The sequence below is a fragment of the Rhinolophus hipposideros genome (genome assembly GCF_964194185.1).
Source record: "Rhinolophus hipposideros genome assembly, chromosome: 9".
Taxonomy (NCBI): domain Eukaryota; kingdom Metazoa; phylum Chordata; class Mammalia; order Chiroptera; family Rhinolophidae; genus Rhinolophus; species Rhinolophus hipposideros.
The window spans coordinates 35,610,322-35,631,650 of NC_138055.1; the positions used below are offsets into that span (position 1 = coordinate 35,610,322).

Genomic DNA, 21,329 nt, shown 5'->3' on the forward strand with positions numbered 1-21,329 from the left:
AATCCCCTAGAAAGAATCAAGAAACAAAGACAAAAAAATGTGAACAATAAGAAATGCAATTATTAATTCCCATAATATAATATATGCCTAATAGGAGATCCAGAAAGAAGTAGAAAATAAAAGGGGAAAAAATGTCAAAAACAAAAAAGAGGGAAGAGTATTTTCCAGAGCGAAAGAACAGAACTTTATAGACTAAAAGATTCATGGTATTTACAAAATAATAAATAAAAAAATATCTGTATACATCCTAGAAAAATGTCACAGTAAATAAAAGAAACTAAAAGCTTTCAGAAATGAAAAATATGGATCATCACCAACAATAACAAAATCAGATCTACATCAAGTTTCTCATAGATGCTAGAAGATGATGAATTAGTGGATTCAAAATATATTTTTAAAAAAATGATTCCCAACTTAAAATTTTGTTTGGAGCCAAACTGTCAATCAAGTAGGGCATAAAATGGAACATTATTACATACGCATACATTTTGAACATTTTTATACCAGAAACTTTATATTCTCTGCATCCCCTTCTCCCTCGTTTTCTTTCATTAAGTTCCTTGATGTGGTTGTGGAGCAAAACAAGGAGATAAAGTAAGAAGGAGGACAATATAGGAAATAGTGATTCCAGCTCTAACGAGTCATAAATAGACATTCAAGAATGTTAGCTGGACTAACCAATCTAAATGAAAGCAGGAGGACAAAGGACAAGGAAGCAGCTATCAAGGAAATGGGGATTCTGGAGATTTGATTTATTCTTGAGAATCTATGGAAATAATAAGGCAATAACATGAGGAAAACAAAGGCAATTGGAAAGCACAAAGCTACATAGAAAGGAAATAAGGAGTGTCCTATTAAGACTATTCAGAAGACAATATATAGACACATTTTAATGTAAATACCATTTACTGATTTTCAACTTTTAATATTAACCAATAGTAAAACAAATAGGTATGTGCACACATATTATATACATTTAGAGTAAACATACAAATAATAGATATCGGCAGTTGAGAGTGAGAGAAGAAAAGTGCTATCCTCATCTGACAAGGCAAGTGTCAAGAGACACTATTTATAGTTGATTGAACAAGAAAAGAGGTGTAAGCTAACTATTTAAAATTTTAAAGTGCTTATTCAAAGAACTTAAATGACTTGTATAACTATACTGTGAGGGAAGGAGGAGAGTAGGAGAGAATGCCAGGATAGCAATACAGGGAACTAAGTAAATCTTCATATTTCCAAGTTAATGATATTTAAAATTGATAAGTCAGAAATAGCTTTATAATTATAGTGAGTGTGTGTGTGTGTGTGTGTGTGTGTGTAAATACTGGGAGGCTATTAAAAATAAAAACTTAAAGAATTTTAAAGTGGTTCCTTCTGAGTAAAAAAATTGGGCACAGCATAAAGGATTGGGTTCTAGAAGGGGCTTTCATGCCTCTCCTGTACTCTTTCAGCCACATGGCATGTGTTATATCAGTAAAAATCAAAATATATGAATATATGCATATCAGTCTATCTGTATCTCTGTCTATAGAGATAGGCATCTCTGGATAGACAAATAACATGAATGACTGAAATTCTATCATTAATAATCACCAGGAGATGTATTAAAAAAAAAAAAAAGAATGCTGAAAGAATTTAAAAGTGGCTCCCTCTGAGTAAAAGGACAGAGCTGTAGTTAACAGCACGGCTATTTTAGGAGAGGCCACCTGTTTTCTCACCTATCTTTCTGCTTCCAGAAAGTACAAGGAAGAGAGGAAAGTCATCCATAAAGGTACTTCTTTGTATTTCCCTATTTTCTCCTTTAATAATCTATCTGAATGCCATGAACTATATCCTGTCCAGGTGTGGTATATTTTTATTTCATACAGCAAAACATTAGTCGGAGCTCAAGGAGTTAATGCATTTCCTTCTCAGGTTGAAACCAACCTTAATTGCACAGTGTTTATTCTTGGCATTTCCAGTATCCTAAATATACAAGGGTACTTTGCAATCTCTTTGTGCTCATGTATGTATGTGGGGTCTTGTTGAGGGGGGGTAAAATGTTTCCAACTTACCACATTCAGAGAAAGAAATCATAAATCAGCATGTCAGTCAGGTACTATTATTTCACCTTTAACGTTATTATGTTTTCAATACAATATTTCAATGGATTTTGTTCTGCGTAATAATTTATCAAGAATTACCAAAACTCTTAATGAGCTCAGAGAACTTTGGCTCCAATAAAATGAAACCTTTGTCACAAATTGGTTAGGCCCATGACTGCAATTTAATCATTCAATTGTACGTAAGTCAAATCATATTTTTATTTTGTAGGAATAAGTTTCCAATGAAAGAAAACTCATTTTAAAACTTTGGGCCATTAAGCCTTAAATGGTTGAATATCAGTGAAATAAAAATGAACTGGGCTAAGACTGAGAAACTTGGAAGCTAGCCATTGTTCCACAAGTAACAACTTATGTTGACACTGGGAAAATCTCACCTTACTTGGTTTCAGTTTACAAATGTCAAAATGAGAGATAGGTCTAAATAAAAGCTTTCTAAAAATCCCTTGTAATTCTAAAATCGTATGACTTTGGAACACTTAAGTTTCAGTTTTCAGTGGCTATTGCCATTTAGATTATATTCTTTTTCTCATAGAAATTCTCCTTTTGCTGCTAATATTCATTAAATTGTCCATCATCAAAAATACAGAAAGAACAAGTTTTTCACTCTAATGACTCAGGCAAAAAATTTTAGCATTGTATGTTCACTACACGTCAGACATGATCTCATTTAATCCTCAGACAAACCACTTGTGATTTAGGTATTATATTTCCCATTTAATAGATGAGAATAATGAAACTTAGAGGGAAAAACTATTTTCCCAAGACCACACAGCAGATGAAGTATGAAGATGCAGAGACTGAATTTGGGTATGTCTAATGACAGAAACCCTGCTATCATTTTATAAATCATTTAATACAATTAAAATTGTATTCCATATAGTTAAATACAATCCTGCATCACCTAAAAAACTGAGCTCTTTCCTACATACTATGGAATATACACTGGCCAACTAACAATACAAAGGAACAGAGATTTGTCCTCTGCTCTACCCTTGGTTCCACATAGAATCAGCAACTCAAAACTATTACTCGACTGCCTAACTTATGAATCAGAAACAATGACCAGGAGTTATTAAACACTAATTCCTTATCCCTACAAGAACATGATAAACAATATTTGGAAAAGTTTATCAGAAGAAGAAGTGAAACAAATTTGTGGAATCTCTTATGAAAACTCAAAAACTGAGTGTCCAGTATGGGAATCATGACAAATATGCATTTGACAAGAAGTACAAATTTGCCCTTTAAAATATCTTAAATGGATTTCCGAGGAAAGTATGTTGTTGAATTTGCCCTATTAAATGCTAACAAGAACCTTAAGTTTCATTAAGTGTTATTTAAAAACAGTAAGAAACTTAAAACTAGAATGTGCTTCCCCACATATGCCCAAAGCTATAGAAACCTTGTCCCATCCAAAGCTTCAAGATAAAAGGGAACTTGAGTCTCCAAGGACATTCAGTTTGTTGCCATAATGGAAGTTGAGTAGAGGTCACATTCATTTACTTTAAAAGGTTTTGGTAACAGTGAATCAGGTCAAGATGAACCATTGGTCTAGGATCATTATTGGAGATATAAACCACTTAACTATCAGTATCAGAAAGAGGTTTATTTAATGTAAGACAGACATTAGTCAGGAAATAAAAATGGGTACTGTAGCACAAGGAAGAGAATAAAAAATAAAAGTTACCCTCAAAAAATCTAGAAGGATATTTTTCTCTAAAATATTTGTATATTTCATCTTATATACTAATTGAATTAAAAGTTAGCTTGGTACAGTAAGTAGGAATGGAAAAATGTTCTATTTTTTAAGGATAATAAGCAATATTAAAGGAAAACATTGCCAAATAATAGAAAAAGAAGACTGAAACTTCCTGGTGTTCTTACAACTAAGAGTCTCATGAAGAAATGAACAAGTTGGGCAAAGAGATCCAAGATGGTGGAAAAGATAAATGATGTGCTTGCCTCATTCTATGAACACATCAAAATTACAACTAAGTTTTAGAACAATCAATCTGGAGAACCATCTGAAGTCTGGCTAAACAGAATTTATAACTAAGGATATAAAGAAGAAGCTGTGTCGAGACTGGTAGGACAAATAGAGAAGCAAAACAGACTGGCCCCAAATATCCATGTGGTGGATGAAAATTGGGAGGAATAACTTGGCCAAAGAGGTTCCAAAAGGATGAGTGAGGGACCCACCCCCACAACAGGCTGCCCAGTCCACAGTACTGGTACTGGGAAGAAGAGCCCCCACAACATCTAGCTGTGAAAAACAGTGGTAATTCCAACTGTCTTGGAGGGAAGAAAGTCTGCAGGAAACCCAGACATCCTCTGAAAGGTCACACACACACTCGTCCAGTCATTCACCCTGGGCTCGGGGGTGTCGGAGACAAATGGGGGGGGGCATACTGAGGTGTGTGGCTTCAGATGGAGGGCTGGAAGATAGTCGCCATTTTCCCTGGGCTCTCCTTCTGTGCACCTGGCAGGCGGGCACCATCTTTTCTGTGTTAAGCTCTCCCCCATGCCCTTGGCCAAATCTGAATCTGAATTGGTCTGGTGAGTTCCACTTGCTCCACTCTGATGACGCACTGAGACCCTGCCACATCCAACTCCTTACCACAGAAGGCTTTATCAGGAGCTGAACTTTACTGGAGCCGACAACCAGCAGCAGACCAGTGTATCCTGGCTTTTTGTGGAGCTAACACAGACCCAGTATTGGTGGTAGCCATTGTCAGTTCATAGCGTGGCCTCTCCCATGAGCCTCCAGGTCCAGCACAGGCAGCTACCAACTGTGGATTGCTTTATAGCATCTACCAGGTATTCCCTGGCTGGTAATAGGTAGTGGGTAACCTGGGCCTGCACTGGAGACCCTCTCAAGAGGTCCCAGAACCAACATACTTGGAGGCTAGCTTCAGACTGCAGTACACCACCCAATTAGCCCCACAAGTGACACACACAAAGGGCTGTCTCAACAGGCACCAGAGCCTACTGGGGCAAATCCTGCACCATGGGGTAGGCACAGCAGCCTGGAAGCTGTGGACATCATTGAATACCACCGCCAGTCAGCCAGAGGGTCAATCCCACCCACTGATGTGACAATAGCAATCAAGGTTCAACTATAACGGAAGGGCACACACAACTCATACAAGGAATTCTTCTGGAGCATCCAGCACAGGTGACCAGGTAGACTGTGCCACTGGGTCCCGTAAAGCACCTACTACATAAAGCTACCTGGCTAAGACTGGGAGACATAGCAGATCTACCTAATACATAGAAACAAACACAGAGAGGCCACCAAAATGAGGAAACAAAGCAATGCATCCCAAATGAGAGAACAGGAGAAAACTCCAATAAAAGAACTAAATGAAAAAAGTTTGCTTTTTTAAGAGAAAAGCAACCTACCAAAGACAGAGCTTAAAACACTGGTTATAAGAATGCTCAAGGAACTTAGTTAGAACTTCAACAAAGACATAGGAAGCATAAAAAATATATAGAAACCATAAAAAAGAAACAGTCAGAAGTGAAGAATACAACAACTGAAATGAAGAATGCACTAGAAGGAAACAACAGTAGAGAAGCAGAGGATCAAATCAGACATTTGGAAGACAAGGTAGCAGAACACACCCAATTGTAACAGTAAAAATAAAAAAAAAAATCCAAAAAAATGAGGATAGTTTAAGAGACCACTGGGACAATATCAAGAGTAACAACACTTGCATCATAGGGCTACCAGAAGGAGAAGACAGACAGCAGGGATTGAGAACCTATTTGAAGAAATAATGACTGAAAACTTTCCTAACCTGGAGAAGGAAATAGACATATTTCCAGGAAGTGCAGAGTCCCAAACAAGATGAATGTAAACAGGCCCACACGAAGACACATTATAATTAAAATGGAAAAGGTCAAAGACAGAGAGAATCCTAAAAGCAGCAAGAGAAAGATAACTAGTAAATTATAAGACAGCTCCTGTAAGATTGTCAGCTGATTTCTCAACAGAAACTTTGCAGGCCAGAAGGGACTAGCACAAAATATTCAACATGATGAAAAGCAAGGATCTACAACCAAGATTACTCTATCCAGAAAGGATATCATTTAAAATCGAAGGATAGATAAATAGCTTTCCAGATAGGAAAGAGCTAAAGGATATCATCACCACCAAATCAGTATTATAAGGAATGTTAGAGGGATTTCTTCAAGATGAAAATAAATAAATAAATAAATAATGTGAATAATAAAATGGCAAAAACGACCTATCTATCAAAAATTACTTTCAATGTAAATGGATTAAATGCTCCAATCAAAATCATAGGGTGGCTGAATGGATAAGAAAATAAAACCCTACATATGCTGCCTATAAGAGACTCAATTCAGATCGAAAGACACACACAGAGACTGAAAGTGAAGGGGTGGAAAAAGTTATTTCATGAAAATGTAAAAAGCTGGGTAGCAGTACTTATCCCAGACAAAATAGACTCTAAAACAAAGACTATAACAGGAGACAAAGAAAGACCCAGTAATCCCATTTCTAGGTATTTATCTGAAGAAACCCAAAATGCTACTTTGAGGGGATGTGTGCATGTATATTTTTATTACAGCATTGTTTATGATAGCCAAGATGTAGAGGCAGCCTGGGTGTCCATCAATGGATGAATGGATAAAGAGGAGGTGGTACATACGTATAATGGAATGTTGTCAACCATGTAAGGGAATGAGTTTTTGCCATCTGCAGTGTCATGGATGGACCTGGAAGGTGTTATGCTGAGTTTTGATGATTGCCGGATGGGAAGGGGGTTGAGGGGATAGGTAAAAATGGGGAAGGGATTAAGAAATACAAATTGGTAGTTACAAAATAGATATGGGGATGTAAAGTAAAGCATAAATAATATAGTCAATGATATGGTAATAACTATGTATAGTGCCAGGTGGGTACTAGACTCATCAGGGTGATTACTTCTTAAATTATACAAATATCTAACCACTATGCTGTACACCTGAAATTAATGTAAAATAATATTGAATGTGAATGGTAAATGACAAATTTTAAAAGAGGATAAAAGGGTGAAAGAGAATAAGAGGTTCAAATTTCCAGGTACGGAACAAGTAAGTCATGGGGATGTAACGTACAGCATAGTCAATAATATTGTGATAGCATGGTATGGTGTCAGATGGTTGCTGGAATTATGATGATTACTTCTTTAGGTATATAAATGTTGAACAATCTCTCAATAGACTATTTTCAAGGTGTAACATGAAACTGACATAATGCTGTATGCTAGCTATATTTTTTAATAAAAAGTCTTTAAAAAATAAAATAAAAAATGAAAAAGAGAAACGAACAAGTTCTTGAGGGAATATGGGATATTACTAGTATTATGACATCATTTTATTTGTAGAAAGGATTGATTGTAAAGAACAACAGAAACTTTCTTAAATCTTTTAAACCTGAGTCATGTGAATAAACCTGGAAAATGACTATAACTCTATCAAGTCTTTATAAAGAAGTGATCTATATTGAGTTTTTAATCCAATTAGAATCATGCAATTTTAGACCTAAGGATGCTTTTTAAAGAGATACAAACAGTTCATAAATAATCGATCCTAAGTTATTAAGTAAAATTGGTTATTTTGATAATTCTTAGGGCATTTTATTTTCAAATAAAGATAGAGTAAAACCCATAACCACTTTTTTCATATGAAGTTGAAAAAACATAGAATCAACAGGTCAAAATAAATTTTAAATAAAACTTGGTAAAGAGCATATGAATGTTGTGCATACACACTTACAAACTTGTTCATACATTTTTTACATTGATTGACATGTACTTCAAATGGAATAGAGATGTCTAAATTAACCTCTCCTTTAAAGAGATCTAAGTAAAAGAATGAGAAAAATATTGGGGAACGTCATCCTCCTGTCATTTAACATTTTCTTCAAGTGTGAAAATATGTCCTGCTCTTTTACCCTATCAATCTGACCCATCTAGCAGATCTGTCTAACCCATCTAATGCATTGCATTGCCTCTATCAATATTTGGACCAAGTTAATTTCTTATGTATTTATAATTGAAACAGAAATTTAAAATGCAGCCTTAATTGTAGATTAGAAACATTGCAGTCCAATATTCTATCAGTAAAGGAACTGGGAAGCATTGTTTTCCAAGGTCCAAAGCAACAATAGTATAAAACATCAAAGAAAATGCAATCAGGATGAATAATGTCTTAAGGCTTTATATTTAAGAAAGAAAAAAGAAAGGTAAGAGAAAAAATGGCGGCGTGAGGTGAGCCTCTGTAACGCTCCCCTGGAATTTACAACGAATCGGACAACAATAACTCCACAAAGGACTCCTTGCACAGCAGACAGGCAAGACAAAGAGGCCGACTACTGAATTCACCTCCAGGTGGGTGAATCGCGCGAGCCGGGGAGGAGGGAGAGGAGAAGTGCGGAGACGGAGCCGGAGCCGCGCGGGCGCAGGACACAGACCTAGCTCAGTGCTCGGAGCCCGCTGCTCCCGGAACTACCCCCGTTGCGGGAGAGGGAAGGACTCGGACTGCTAGGGCTCCGCTTACGGCCCACAGGGCTGAGGGGGCAGCATACAAAACCGCTGAACCCAACGCTCGCTCACGGCAGACCTCGGAGCAAAGACTGAGGGAAGAGGGCTGAAATCGGTGGTTTAAGCCCTCACTGCCGAGCGGAGAACGGAAGCCTTAGGCACGGAGACTAGCCGCCCCCTCCCTACCCTCCCAGAGCTCGCCCCGCCCCCACCTGCCCGGTGCTAGAAGCGATAAAGTAGCAGTGTCGGATCAAAGGACAGAATATTTGCTGCTCTGAGAACTGTGGATCGCAGACACAGATTCGCAGCTCAACTAGTTCCGGCAAAGGGGAGGGAGCTGTGGAAGCAGACTGGCTGTGGTGGTGGTCGCCGCCATTGCTCTGGGCCACCTCTCACAACTCACCCCGCCCCTGGCCCCACCTATCTGGGCGGATCCCTGCAGGAGTAAACAGAACTGCTGAAACAAACGGGCTCTGAATCTGGTGTAGAAAGAGCTTTGGAACTCCAAAAGCTCTTCGCATACCTATCAGCCTGTGGCAGAAGACACTCCTGTAGATGTCTAGGAAGAGAAATAGTAAATCAGTGATTGCCATGAATAACCAAGGCAACAAGATAGCTCAGAAAGAAAGTGAAAAGTCTCCAGAAAAGGAACTTAGAGATATGGACCTTTGTGATTTAAATGACAGAGAATTCAAGATAGCAATTCTGAAAAAACTGAACGAGATGCAAGAAAACACAGAAAGGCAGTTTAATGAACTCAGAAACACAATCAAAGAACACCATGAGCATTTTACAAAAGAGATTGAAATCTTGAAAAAGAACCAAATAGAATTTCTGGAGATTAAGAACTCAATAGAAGAAATTAACAATAAAATATCCAGCTTAGGTAGTAGAGTTGACCAGATGGAGGAAAGAATCAGTGACATCGAAGATAGGAACCTGGAATTTACACAGAGGGAAGAAGAAAGAGACTTGAGACTTAAAAGAAATGAAAGAACTCTACAAGAACTTTCTGACTCCATCAGAAAGAGCAATATAAGAATAATGGGTATACCAGAAGGAGAAGAAAGAGGGAAGGGAACAGAGAATATATTCAAACAAATCGTCGATGAGAACTTCCCAAACTTGTGGACAGAACTGGATCCTCGAATCCAAGAAGCAAATAGAACACCTAATTACCTCAATCCCAACAGGCCTTCACCAAGGCACATTGTATTGAAGCTGTCTAAAATCAATGATAAAGAAAGAATCCTCAAGGCAGCCAGGGAAAAGAAGACGGTAACTTACAAAGGAAAGCCCATTAGATTATCATCAGATTTTTCAGCAGAAACTCTACAAGCTAGGAGGGAATGGAACCAAATATTCAAACTATTGAAAGAGAGAAATCATGAGCCAAGAATAATATATCCAGCAAAGATCTCCTTTAGATATGAAGGAGGAATAAAGACCTTTCCAGACATCCAGAAGCTGAGGGAATTTTCTAATACACGACCTGCACTACAAGAAATACTAAAGGAGGCTATTAGACCACCATCAACAGGGACAACTTGTGGCAACCAAAACATAAAAAGGGGGAGCGTAAAGGCCTGAACTGGAATATGGGAATAGAGAAAGTAAGCGGACTGAAGAAACTGGAATACTCTAAATTTCAAACTTTCTTTTACATAAACTCAAGGGTAACCACTCAAAAAACATCCAAATCTGAAATATATACTGTAATAAAAGAAGAAACAGAGGGAAACATCATAGAATACTACCACACAGAAATAACAGACAACAACAAAAAGGCAAAGAAACAATGGAGACACAGCCTTACCAGAAAACTAAAGACAGAATGACAGGAAATCCTCACATATCAATAATCACCCTAAATGTAAATGGACTGAACTCACCAATAAAGAGACACAGAGTAGCAGATTGGATCAAAAAACTAAACCCAACCATATGCTGCCTACAAGAGACACATCTCAGCTACAAGGACAAGCATAGACTCAAAGTGAAAGGGTGGAAATTGACACTTCAAGCAAATGGTACCCAGAAAAAATCAGGTGTAGCCATAATGATTTCCGATGAAACAGACTTCAGGGTGAAAAAGATAACAAGAGACAAAGATGGACATTTCATAATGGTAAAGGGGACTATACAACAAGAAGACATAACAGTCATCAATATTTATGCCCCCAATCAGGGAGCACCGAAATATACCAAGCAACTACTAACAGAACTAAAGGGGGAAATTGACCAAAACACAATTATACTAGGGGACTTAAATACATCATTGACAGCTATGGATAGATCATCCAAACAGAAGATAAATAACGAAATCGCAGCCCTAAATGACACATTAGATGAATTGGACATAATTGACATATATAGAGCACTTCATCCTAAAACATCAGACTATACATTCTTTTCCAGTGTACATGGAACATTCTCAAGGATAGACCATATATTGGGACACAAAATCAGCCTCAGCAAATTTAAGAAGATTGAAATCATACCAAGCATATTCTCTGATCACAAAGCTTTGAAATTGGATATCAACTGCAAAAAGAAAGCAGGAAAAAACACAAATACATGGAGATTAAACAACATACTTTTAAAGAACGACTGGGTCAAAGAAGAAATTAGAGGAGAGCTCAAAAGATACATAGAAACAAATGACAATGAAAATACATCTTACCAAAATTTTTGGGATGCCGCGAAAGCAGTTTTAAGAGGGAAATTTATATCATTACAGGCCTATCTCAAGAAACAAGAAAAATCCCAAATAAATAACCTCATGTTACACCTTAAAAAACTAGAAAAAGAAGAACAAGCGAAACCCAAGGTCAGCAGAAGAAAGGAAATAACAAAAATCAGAGCAGAACTAAATGAAATAGAGAACAAAAAGACAATAGAAAAAATTAATGTGACAAAAAGCTGGTTCTTTGAAAAGATTAACAAAATCGACAAACCCTTGGCTAGACTCACTAAGATAAAAAGAGAGAAGACACTAATTAACAAAATCAGAAATGAAAAAGGGGAAGTTATCACGGACACCACAGAAATACAAAGGATTATCCAAGAATACTATGAAGGACTATATGCCACCAAATTTAATAACTTAGAAGAAATGGACAAGTTCTTAGAAACATATAGCCTTCCAAGGCTGAATCAGGAAGAACTGGAAAATCTTAACAGGCCGATCACCAGTAAGGAAATTGAATCAGTCATCAAAAACCTTCCCAAAATCAAAAGTCCTGGACCAGATGGCTTCACCAGTGAATTCTACCAAACCTTCAAAGAGGATCTAATACCAATCCTGCTCAAACTCTTCCAAAAAATTGAAGAAGAGTCAGTACTCCCTAACTCATTTTATGAGGCCAACATTACCCTGATACCAAAACCTGGTAAGGACAACACAAAAAAAGAAAACTACAGACCTATATCTCTGATGAATACAGATGCTAAAATCCTAAACAAAATTCTAGCAAATCGAATACAACAATGCATTAAAAAGATTATTCATCACGACCAAGTGGGGTTCATCCCCGGGGCACAAGGATGGTTCAACATTCGCAAATCCATCAATGTGATACATCACATAAACAAAATAAAGGACAAAAATCATATGATTCTATCAATTGATGCAGAAAAGGCATTTGATAAGATACAACATCCATTTATGATTAAAACACTTACTAAAATTGGTATAGAAGGAAAATACCTCAACATAATAAAGGCCATATACGACAAGCCCTCAGCTAACCTCATAATTAATGGTGAAAAGCTGAAGCCCTTTGCTCTACGTTCAGGAACACGACAAGGTTGTCCCCTATCACCTCTGCTTTTCAACATAGTGTTGGAAGTCCTCGCCAGAGCTATCAGGCAAGAGAAAGAAATAAAAGGCATCCAAATTGGGAATGAAGAAGTTAAATTGTCACTCTTTGCAGATGACATGATGCTATACATAGAAAACCCTAAAGACTCCACCAAAAAGCTATTAGAAACAATCAATGAATATAGTAAAGTTGCTGGCTACAAAATCAACGTACAAAAGTCCATTGCTTTCCTATATACCAACAATGAAATCTCAGAAAAAGAGATAGAAAAAACAATTCCTTTTGCAATTGCAGCAAAAAGAATAAAATATCTAGGAATAAACTTAACCAAGGATGTGAAGGATTTATATGCTGAAAACTATAAGACATTTTTGAAAGAAATTGAAGAAGACACAAAGAAATGGAAAGACATTCCGTGCTCATGGATTGGAAGAATCAACATAGTTAAAATGGCCATATTACCCAAAGCCATATACAGATTTAATGCAATCCCCATCAAAATCCCAATGGCATTTTTTAAAGAAATAGAACAAAAAATCATCAGATTTGTTTGGAACCACAAAAGACCCCGAATAGCCAAAGCAATATTAAAAAAAAAGAACAATACTGGAGGTATCACACTCCCTGATTTTTCCTTGTACTACAGGGCTACAATAATCAAAACAGCTTGGTATTGGCGGAAAAACAGACACATAGACCAATGGAATAGAATTGAGAACCCAGAAATAAAACCACATAAATATGGACAGATAATTTTTGACAAAGAAGCTAAAAACATACAATGGATGAAAGACAGCCTCTTCAATAAATGGTGCTGGCAGAATTGGATAGCTACGTGCAAAAGAATGAAACTGGACTGCTACCTGTCACCATGTACCAAAATTAATTCAAAATGGATCAAAGACTTAAGCATAAGACCTGACACAATAAACTGCATTGAAGAAAACATAGGTACTAAACTTATGGACCTTGGGTTCAAAGAGCATTTTATGAATTTGACTCCAAAGGCAATGGAAGTAAAAACTAAAATAAACAAATGGGATTATATAAAACTGAAAAGCTTCTGCACAGCAAAAGAAACTATTGGCAAAATAATGAGGCAACCAACTGAATGGGAGAAGATTTTCGCAAACAGTTCCTCTGATAAGGGGCTAATATCCAAAATATACAAGGAACTCATGAAACTCAACAACAAAAAAACAAACAACCCAATTGAAAAATGGACAGAGGACCTGAAGAGACATTTCTCCAAAGAGGATATACAAATGGCAAATAGACATATGAAAAAATGCTCAACATCGCTAATCATCAGAGAAATGCAAATGAAAACCACAATGAGATATCACCTCACCCCAGTCAGAATGGCTTTCATCAACAAAACAAATAGTAACAAGTGTTGGAGAGGCTGTGGAGAAAAAGGAACTCTCATACACTGTTGGTGGGAATGCAGACTGGTGCAGCCGCTATGGAAGGCAGTGTGGAGGTTCCTCAAGAAATTACGAATAGAATTACCATATGACCCAGCAATCGCTCTCCTGGGTATCTACCCCAAAAATATAAAAGCATTTCTCTATAGAGACACGTGTACTCCAATGTTCATTGCAGCTTTGTTTACGGTGGCCAAGACATGGAAACAACCAAAATGTCCTTCGATAGATGAATGGATAAAGAAGTTGTGGTACATATACACAATGGAATACTATTCGGCGTTAAGGAAAGATGATATAGGAACATTTGTGACAACATGGATGGATCTCGAGAGAATAATGCTAAGTGAAACAAGTCAGACAGAAAAAGCAGAGAACCCTATGATTTCACTGATATGTGGTATATAGACCAAAAAGAACAAGACAAACAAATGAGAAACAAAAACTCATAGACACAGACAATAATTTAGTGGTTACCAGAGGGTAAGGGGGTGGGGGGTGGGTGATGAGGGTAAAGGGGATCAAATATATGGTGATGGAAGGAGAACTGACTCTGGGTGGTGAACACACAATGGGATTTATAGACGATGTAATACAGAATTGTACACCTGAAATCTATGTAAATTTACTAACAATTGTCACCCCAATAAAATTAATTAAAAAAAAAAAAAAAAAAAAAAAAAAAAAAAAAAGAAAGAAAAAAGATGTAGCAGATCAAATTCAAAATACACTATAGAAGTATATTCAGATATCAAAGACAATTTAATCTATGGTAAATTCTTCTGTGAACATTTGATTATGTATTCATTGACAAAAAAAATTTATAATAAAATTTGTAATAAAATATAATATAAATTTGGTTTGCCTTCCATAAGAACAGGTTTGATTTTTACTCTTCTTCCTCCTTATCCTATGCTGCCAAGGAAAAGAAGGAAGTGGAAAGAAAAAGACAAGGGAGAGAAAACGTTCTATAAAAAGAAATATGGTATGGATTTATGTGAGAAAAAACAGGATCTGTTCTACGTTTTTAATCTTCTATTTCTACACATGCCATTATATCAGTGCTTCCTGTTTGAACAATCTCTCTTCATAACTGTTTGAACAATTTCTCAATAGACTATTTTAAATTTATTGTGACTTTCATTACTATTAAGTGTTTGTAAGACTGCTCCAAATTAACAATTTATAAAATATGCTTTAGAACTATGCTTTTAGTTAATGAATATACTAGAAGCTGTGAAAATGAATTCTTTTCAGGTTGTCAGTCTTACTCAGTACTTGTTTTTTTTACCTGAAACATTCACTCTTTCCTTTTTTTAAAATAATATCTCGATGGGTTTTGACTGTCAGTATCATTTATCTGTACTTAAACACACAGATATAATATCTCCACATATCTCTTAATGTTTTTCCCAAATTACCATCAGTGCAAAATTATTTCCTTTAGGACCTTTCTTTTCTTTTTTCACTTTGCAAATTAGTGGAAGCCAGGAGCTGAACATTTTGATCGAATAGAAATTCTACTTTTTAAATTTCTCGTACTCAGCAAAGTTACTATTAACAGTCAGAAAATTTTGCTTCTGATCCCATTTCTACCTGTAACTAGTTGTGTGATCTTGGGCAAGTCTTTAAAATTGGCTTCAGCTCTTTAGAATACAGTTTCTATAGTCATATAATTTCTAGGACAGATAATTTTTAAGGCAATTTATTTTAAAAGTGTTCTGAGAAATTATAGTGCTCCATGATCTGGAGCAAGAATCCATCCATTTCAACATTTTGTCATTATGACAGAACTTAAAATCCACATTATGAATGTAGTGGTCATAATTGTGGAATAATTTCAAAACAGTTCTGAAGGTATTGGCTAAATTTAAATGATTAAAAAACAAAGCTTATTGGGCCTTCTTGATAATACATATATACACACATATATATTCATATAAATATACATATATATGTATATATATATATATACATATATATATATGGGTTTAGATGCATTTTTGAAATTATGTTTAACAAAGGACACTGTGTCTCATAAATGTTATAAAAATTTAAAACTAATGGTACTCTCATTAAATTACAGTGAAACTGAGTGATTTGCAAAGGGTCATATTGCTGATTATATAATTGTATCTTATTTATAACGAGACATTTCTATAATAGTTTTCAATAATTAAAAACATTTTCAATGTAGAGAAACTGCTACCATCAACTAAAATTATATTCAAAGTCAGCATACTTAAGTCTAAGAACATGAAAATCCTATGACAAGTTCAAACCATTGGATTGAACTACCACAACTCCAGCTATGAACAGAAGGACCATGTCACATTCGAAATATGCTGCTCATAATTACAGTTAAGGAAGACAAAGACTCCTGGTTGGATCATCTCAGGGATGTTTCTCTGTCTCACTGAAGCTGTGACCAGCTCACCAAAATCTCAGGTAGAACAAAAATGAGTAAACCCTGATTGGTCTTTATCAACCAGGGCAAAAAAATTAAGTGTACCTGACCCAGTTAGATAAAATGGGAGAAAGTTCTCTGACAAAGAAGCCTAAACATAATTAACACATGAATGAAATAATCTTGACATGTTTTCCTCTCTCACTTATATTATTTACATTTAATAAACTATGCTGGATTCTCAAAATATAACTTCAAGAGAATGATGGATTTCCCCCAGATAACCTGACTGCAAATCTAACAGTTGCTTCCAGATGGATGATGTTACATAGAGTTGGATTCATAGTTCCATAAATTAGATTCCTTTTCTTTCTAGTCATAGCAACTATATATTGAACACTTATTATGTGCCTTGACACTACACTAAAGCTCTCCATCCATGACTTCATTAAATCCTTGTAAACCCTCTTTGAAATAGTGCTTTCAGAAAGGGAATCTTCAGGAAAGGATACACATTTTGTCAAAGTTCATGGTGCTAGCAAGTGGTATGGATCCCTGGCAAGTAACTTTTTCCTTGTTACTAATATAGGCTGCTTTCTTCCTTCTTGTTTGATGCTCCTTATTATTGCAAATTGCCACATAAGGAAACTGTGGAGGTTATAGAGCCCTCAGTCTTGGTTTGTTCCAGTAATACTAAGGGTGAAATTCTACTTGAACACCAAAGTTCCAGCTTTATCACACATGGCTCTTGAGCATCCAGTAAAAAGCTCTCTCTGCCATTGCTCTCTAACGGAAAACCTGATGGACCCGTCTGATTTGGTTCCCCTGGACCTCCCCCATAAGAACACTTCCGGGCACATTTTAAACATTAAAGAATAGAGAAAATGAAACATTTCTAACATTAATTCCACTTCAATACAAAATGAAAATTACCATCAGCTTGTTTAGACTGGAGCTCCCTGCCACAGGAAGGCCTATGACAGAGAGCTACCATTTTCACAATTCTCATGGTGCGGGAGGCAATACATCATGAACTAGGGTGAAAGTCATTTTTACTTTGGAAGCCATTTTAGTTCCCTTCATCTAAGAATCTGAAACAATGATACACAAATATATACTTTTTAATTGGACGTATATTTGAAATTATGGTTTCTGACCTGGATCTGTTGCTGAAGCAAATTGATTTTGTGTTGTTGCTGCAGAAGCTGCTGCTGTTGTCTTGCAATCTGTGGAGAAATTGCACATGAAAAATTTTAAAGTGTATTGTAGTCGAGGGGGTAATTACCAATGTTCTGTTTCTCAAAGTGTGATCTGGCCTGATTCAGATGGTGCAAACAGATGTACGTGTGTCCCTACAGTACCAGCAATTCATCCTTAAGTAGGATCAAAAAGACATTTAGTCTTCAGGAACCATTATGTCTCATTTGCCACCCCCCCTCAAAAAAAAAAAATGAAGCCTAAGACAATACAAAGGTAACCCAATCCAGTATGAAATGTTAGAGTTTCAAAAATCCCACTTCCTGGTAATATATTAAGAAGGTATTGTCGGGGACCGGCCCGGTGGCTCAGGCAGTTAGAGCTCCATGCTCCTAACTCCGAAGGCTGCCGTTTCGATTCCCACATGGGCCACTGGGCTCTCAACACACACATACACACACACACACACATACACACACAAAGGCAAAAAAAAAAAAATGTAAAAAAAATATATATATAAAAAAAAAAAATAAACCCTTTCTTTAAAAAAAAAAAAAAAAAAAAAAAGAAGGTATTGTCTTTGACGTTTCAGCTTTTTTCTGCAAAAAGAATATTGCATAAACGTGAGGTTGTGTTGACCAAGGAGTTCAGAGCAGCAGAAAGTATTGCAAGACGCTTGATTCCTTAGTGAGGTTTTGGTATTTTTATTTTGTTTTGTTTTGTTTTTTGGTAAATACTGTCCTCATTTCTTCTTTCCACAAACCCCTAAATAGCCAGCTCTTCAATGGACTCTATTCTAGTTTTTGCTCCCATTTTCTACTAAAACGATTCTTAATAAAGTCACCAGTCACTTTCATTTTTTAAATTCTGAAGTGTGTTTCAGTCTTCACCTTTTGACCTTTCATCAGATTCAACACTTCAGTGTTGTCAGTGATCCTGAACTTTCTTCCTTGGCTTCTAGGACATCACATTTCCCTAGTTTTGTCCCTACCTCTCAGTTTACTCCTTCTCAGTCACCTTCAAAGGCTGTCCAGCCATCCAAAGTTGTAGTTTTGGAAGGCTCAATTTTAGCCTCAGTTATTTTCCTTTTGTACCTACTGCCACATGTATGCCAAGTGATTATAAATTTGTTTTTTCTAGCTTAGACCTTTGCTGTTAGCTTCAGACCCATTTATCCAATGACATTCCCAAAGGTACTTCAAATTCAACAGGTTTAAAACTAAACTCAGCACTTGGCCCTCAATGTGGTCATCTGAAGTGGTCTTTAAGCCAGCAACTAGCATAATCACCCTCTTATTTGCTCTGATAACATCCTCTAACTTAACACATACCGTACTATGATTTCATAGTTATTTTTGTTTTGTTTTAATTAGCATCTCTGTCTCCTAGGTAGAAATCCATAAATACAGCGATGTTAGAGATCATGGATATTTTGCTTATCGTTTGCAAGAAGCCTGGAGCAAAAGGAGTATAGAATGAAGAGGTGATGAAGAATGCTTGACTGAATAGACAAGAAGAAAATTTTAATGACTTCTTTGCATGATGTAGGGTAGGAAACCTTCCCATGAGAATGTAACTTATCATTATCTTATAAATAAGTGTTACGTCTTATTCTCATCATATTAAAATCACTTTTATGTTCATAAAGAAGTATATTCCTTAACTTCAGTATCAGAAAGCTAAAAATTGAAGAAAAAAATTGATACCTGTAGAATATTTTACTATGAATAAGAATAAAGAACTAATATGAAGGGGATGGGTCTACAAGGCTGCAAAATGAACTTTTTATTTCCCTTATGGACATTGGTACAATTATGGTTTCTTTTATCTTAGGAATGTGGTAAAATAATCATTTTTTTTTTCCTGAAGAAAGGAGATAATAGAAGAAGGAATATCACCTTTTCCCTTGAGTCCAGTTGTTTCCCCTCCACATACCAGTATTTCAGCTGATATTTAAATACTCTTAGCATCTTAAGAATTTATCAAGAAACTAATCACTTCATACCCCTCCACCCTTCTTCCTGTTCCAAACTTGTGTTGCATCTTGCCTGGATTGTTCCAAAAGCCTCCTATCTGTTGTTTCTGCTTCTGCCTTTGCTCCCTAAAACCTATTATAAAGCAGCATCTGGAGAGATCCTTTGAAAACATAAATTGTGTCATGTTATTCATCTTTGAAAACACTTTGTATCATTGAGAGTAAAAGCCAGTGTCCATATAATGCCTGCAAGCCCAATATGATTTGGCCTCCTGCTACCTCTTTGGTTTCTTCTCCTCCCTCTCTTCCCTTTGTCACTCTACGCTTGCCACACTGCTCTCCTGTCTCTTGAACACACCAAGGATGTTCCTACCTCCTAAGGATACCCCTGCCTCTGGGTCTCTTGCTTTCCCCTCCATCTGAAACACTCTTTTCCTAGATAACTGCATTGCTCACTCCTTTCACCTTCTCCAAGTATCTGCTCACATATTACCCTGTCAATAAGGTCTTCGCTGAGCGCTCGTTTTAAAAGAACCTATCTTTCTATCTGGCACCCTCAGCCCTAATTCTCTGCTTTATTTTTCCCCATAATCCTTATCAACATATACTATATTTTACTTTTTTTATTTATTGTCTATCTCTTCCCCAACTAGAACTCAATACATGAGAGATTTGTGTCTCTTTTATTCCTTGTTGTATCCTAGTAACTAGAACAGGACCTGGCATCAAATTGGTGCTCACTATTTGTTGACTAGATGAACGTGGAATGGGGCTGAGAGTCTGGTAGAAAGGCTGATCAGTAAACAGGTTCATTAGCATCTCTAGGGGCTGTAATAGGAAGACTAGGGTGCACAGAGTAGGGACACCCTATACTGAGTAGGAAGTGTTGGGCCGAGGGTCAGAAAAGGAGTTCTCAAGAGAAGATCAGCCTAACCTGAATCTTATGGAATAAATACTAAATGTCCTTCAGAAATCCTCTGTGGCCTGTTGAAAAGATCAGTGACCATGAGTGTGGTGACGAGGCATGCCAGCACTGCATGGTGGACGATCTGGAAGAAGAGACTGAGCTCCAGAAATCTGACCTGTAGCTCTCAGGAGGGATCTTCTTTCAGGCTCTACAGGCATCATTGTATGGCATCTCCAATATAGGGAAGCAATTCTGGAAGAACTTAAGAATTTCTGAAGTTCCAAGGAGAATGTCAGAGAAAGTAAAAAAAAAAAAAATTCTAGAATCCTTTATGATATTTAGGCCAGACTGTGATAGAGAAAGATAGGAACCTGCTCTCCATTAGTGATTGCTCAGTTTTTTTAGGACAAGTGTGTCCCACCAAAGTAGGGATACCCTACAAAGAAATATCCCCATCAGACCTACAGTTTCAGAGGCTCCTAGAATTTTCCAGATTTAGATGTCTGAAGGTATTGAGAGTTAAAAATGCAAGAGTGGTGTTTTGTAGACTGTCGTAGGCAGCCATTCTGAACTGTTTTATCATAAAGATAAACCAAGAGGAATATGGACCATAGCCAATAATAGGCCAAATATATCTTTAAGGAAAATGATGAGGTGTTTCATTAAAAATAAAATGCCATCTATCAAGCAGGGATGAACCACCAAGTAGAATAAACTAAATGAAAGCGGGTCTCCTCAAACATAATCTGAATATTTCTTTACCTCTTTCCACTCTGCTAGTTTACACTTTGAAAGCTGTTTAGAAGGTTTTGCAGTATTTGTAGAGGAACACAAATATCCTTGACTAAATAAATGGTTCTCCTCCACTTAGGATGGTGAGTGGACTGAGCCCAGAAGATGAGATGTTAAAGGGAGTTAGCCCTGGAAAAGATG

General features: G+C 36.6%; 1 protein-coding gene across 26 annotated transcripts in view; it reads right to left on the minus strand.

Annotated features, from left to right (window-relative positions):
* The window catches only part of SOX5 (SRY-box transcription factor 5), a 944,197-nt gene that overhangs the window by 183,039 nt on the left and 739,829 nt on the right, over positions 1-21,329 (minus strand). For all 26 annotated transcript variants that reach the window (XM_081058265.1, XM_081058274.1, XM_081058286.1 and 23 more), the window contains one exon: positions 17,475-17,543. In XM_081058265.1, the coding sequence (XP_080914391.1) occupies positions 17,475-17,543 (69 nt within the window). The remainder of the gene's footprint in view (positions 1-17,474; positions 17,544-21,329) is intronic.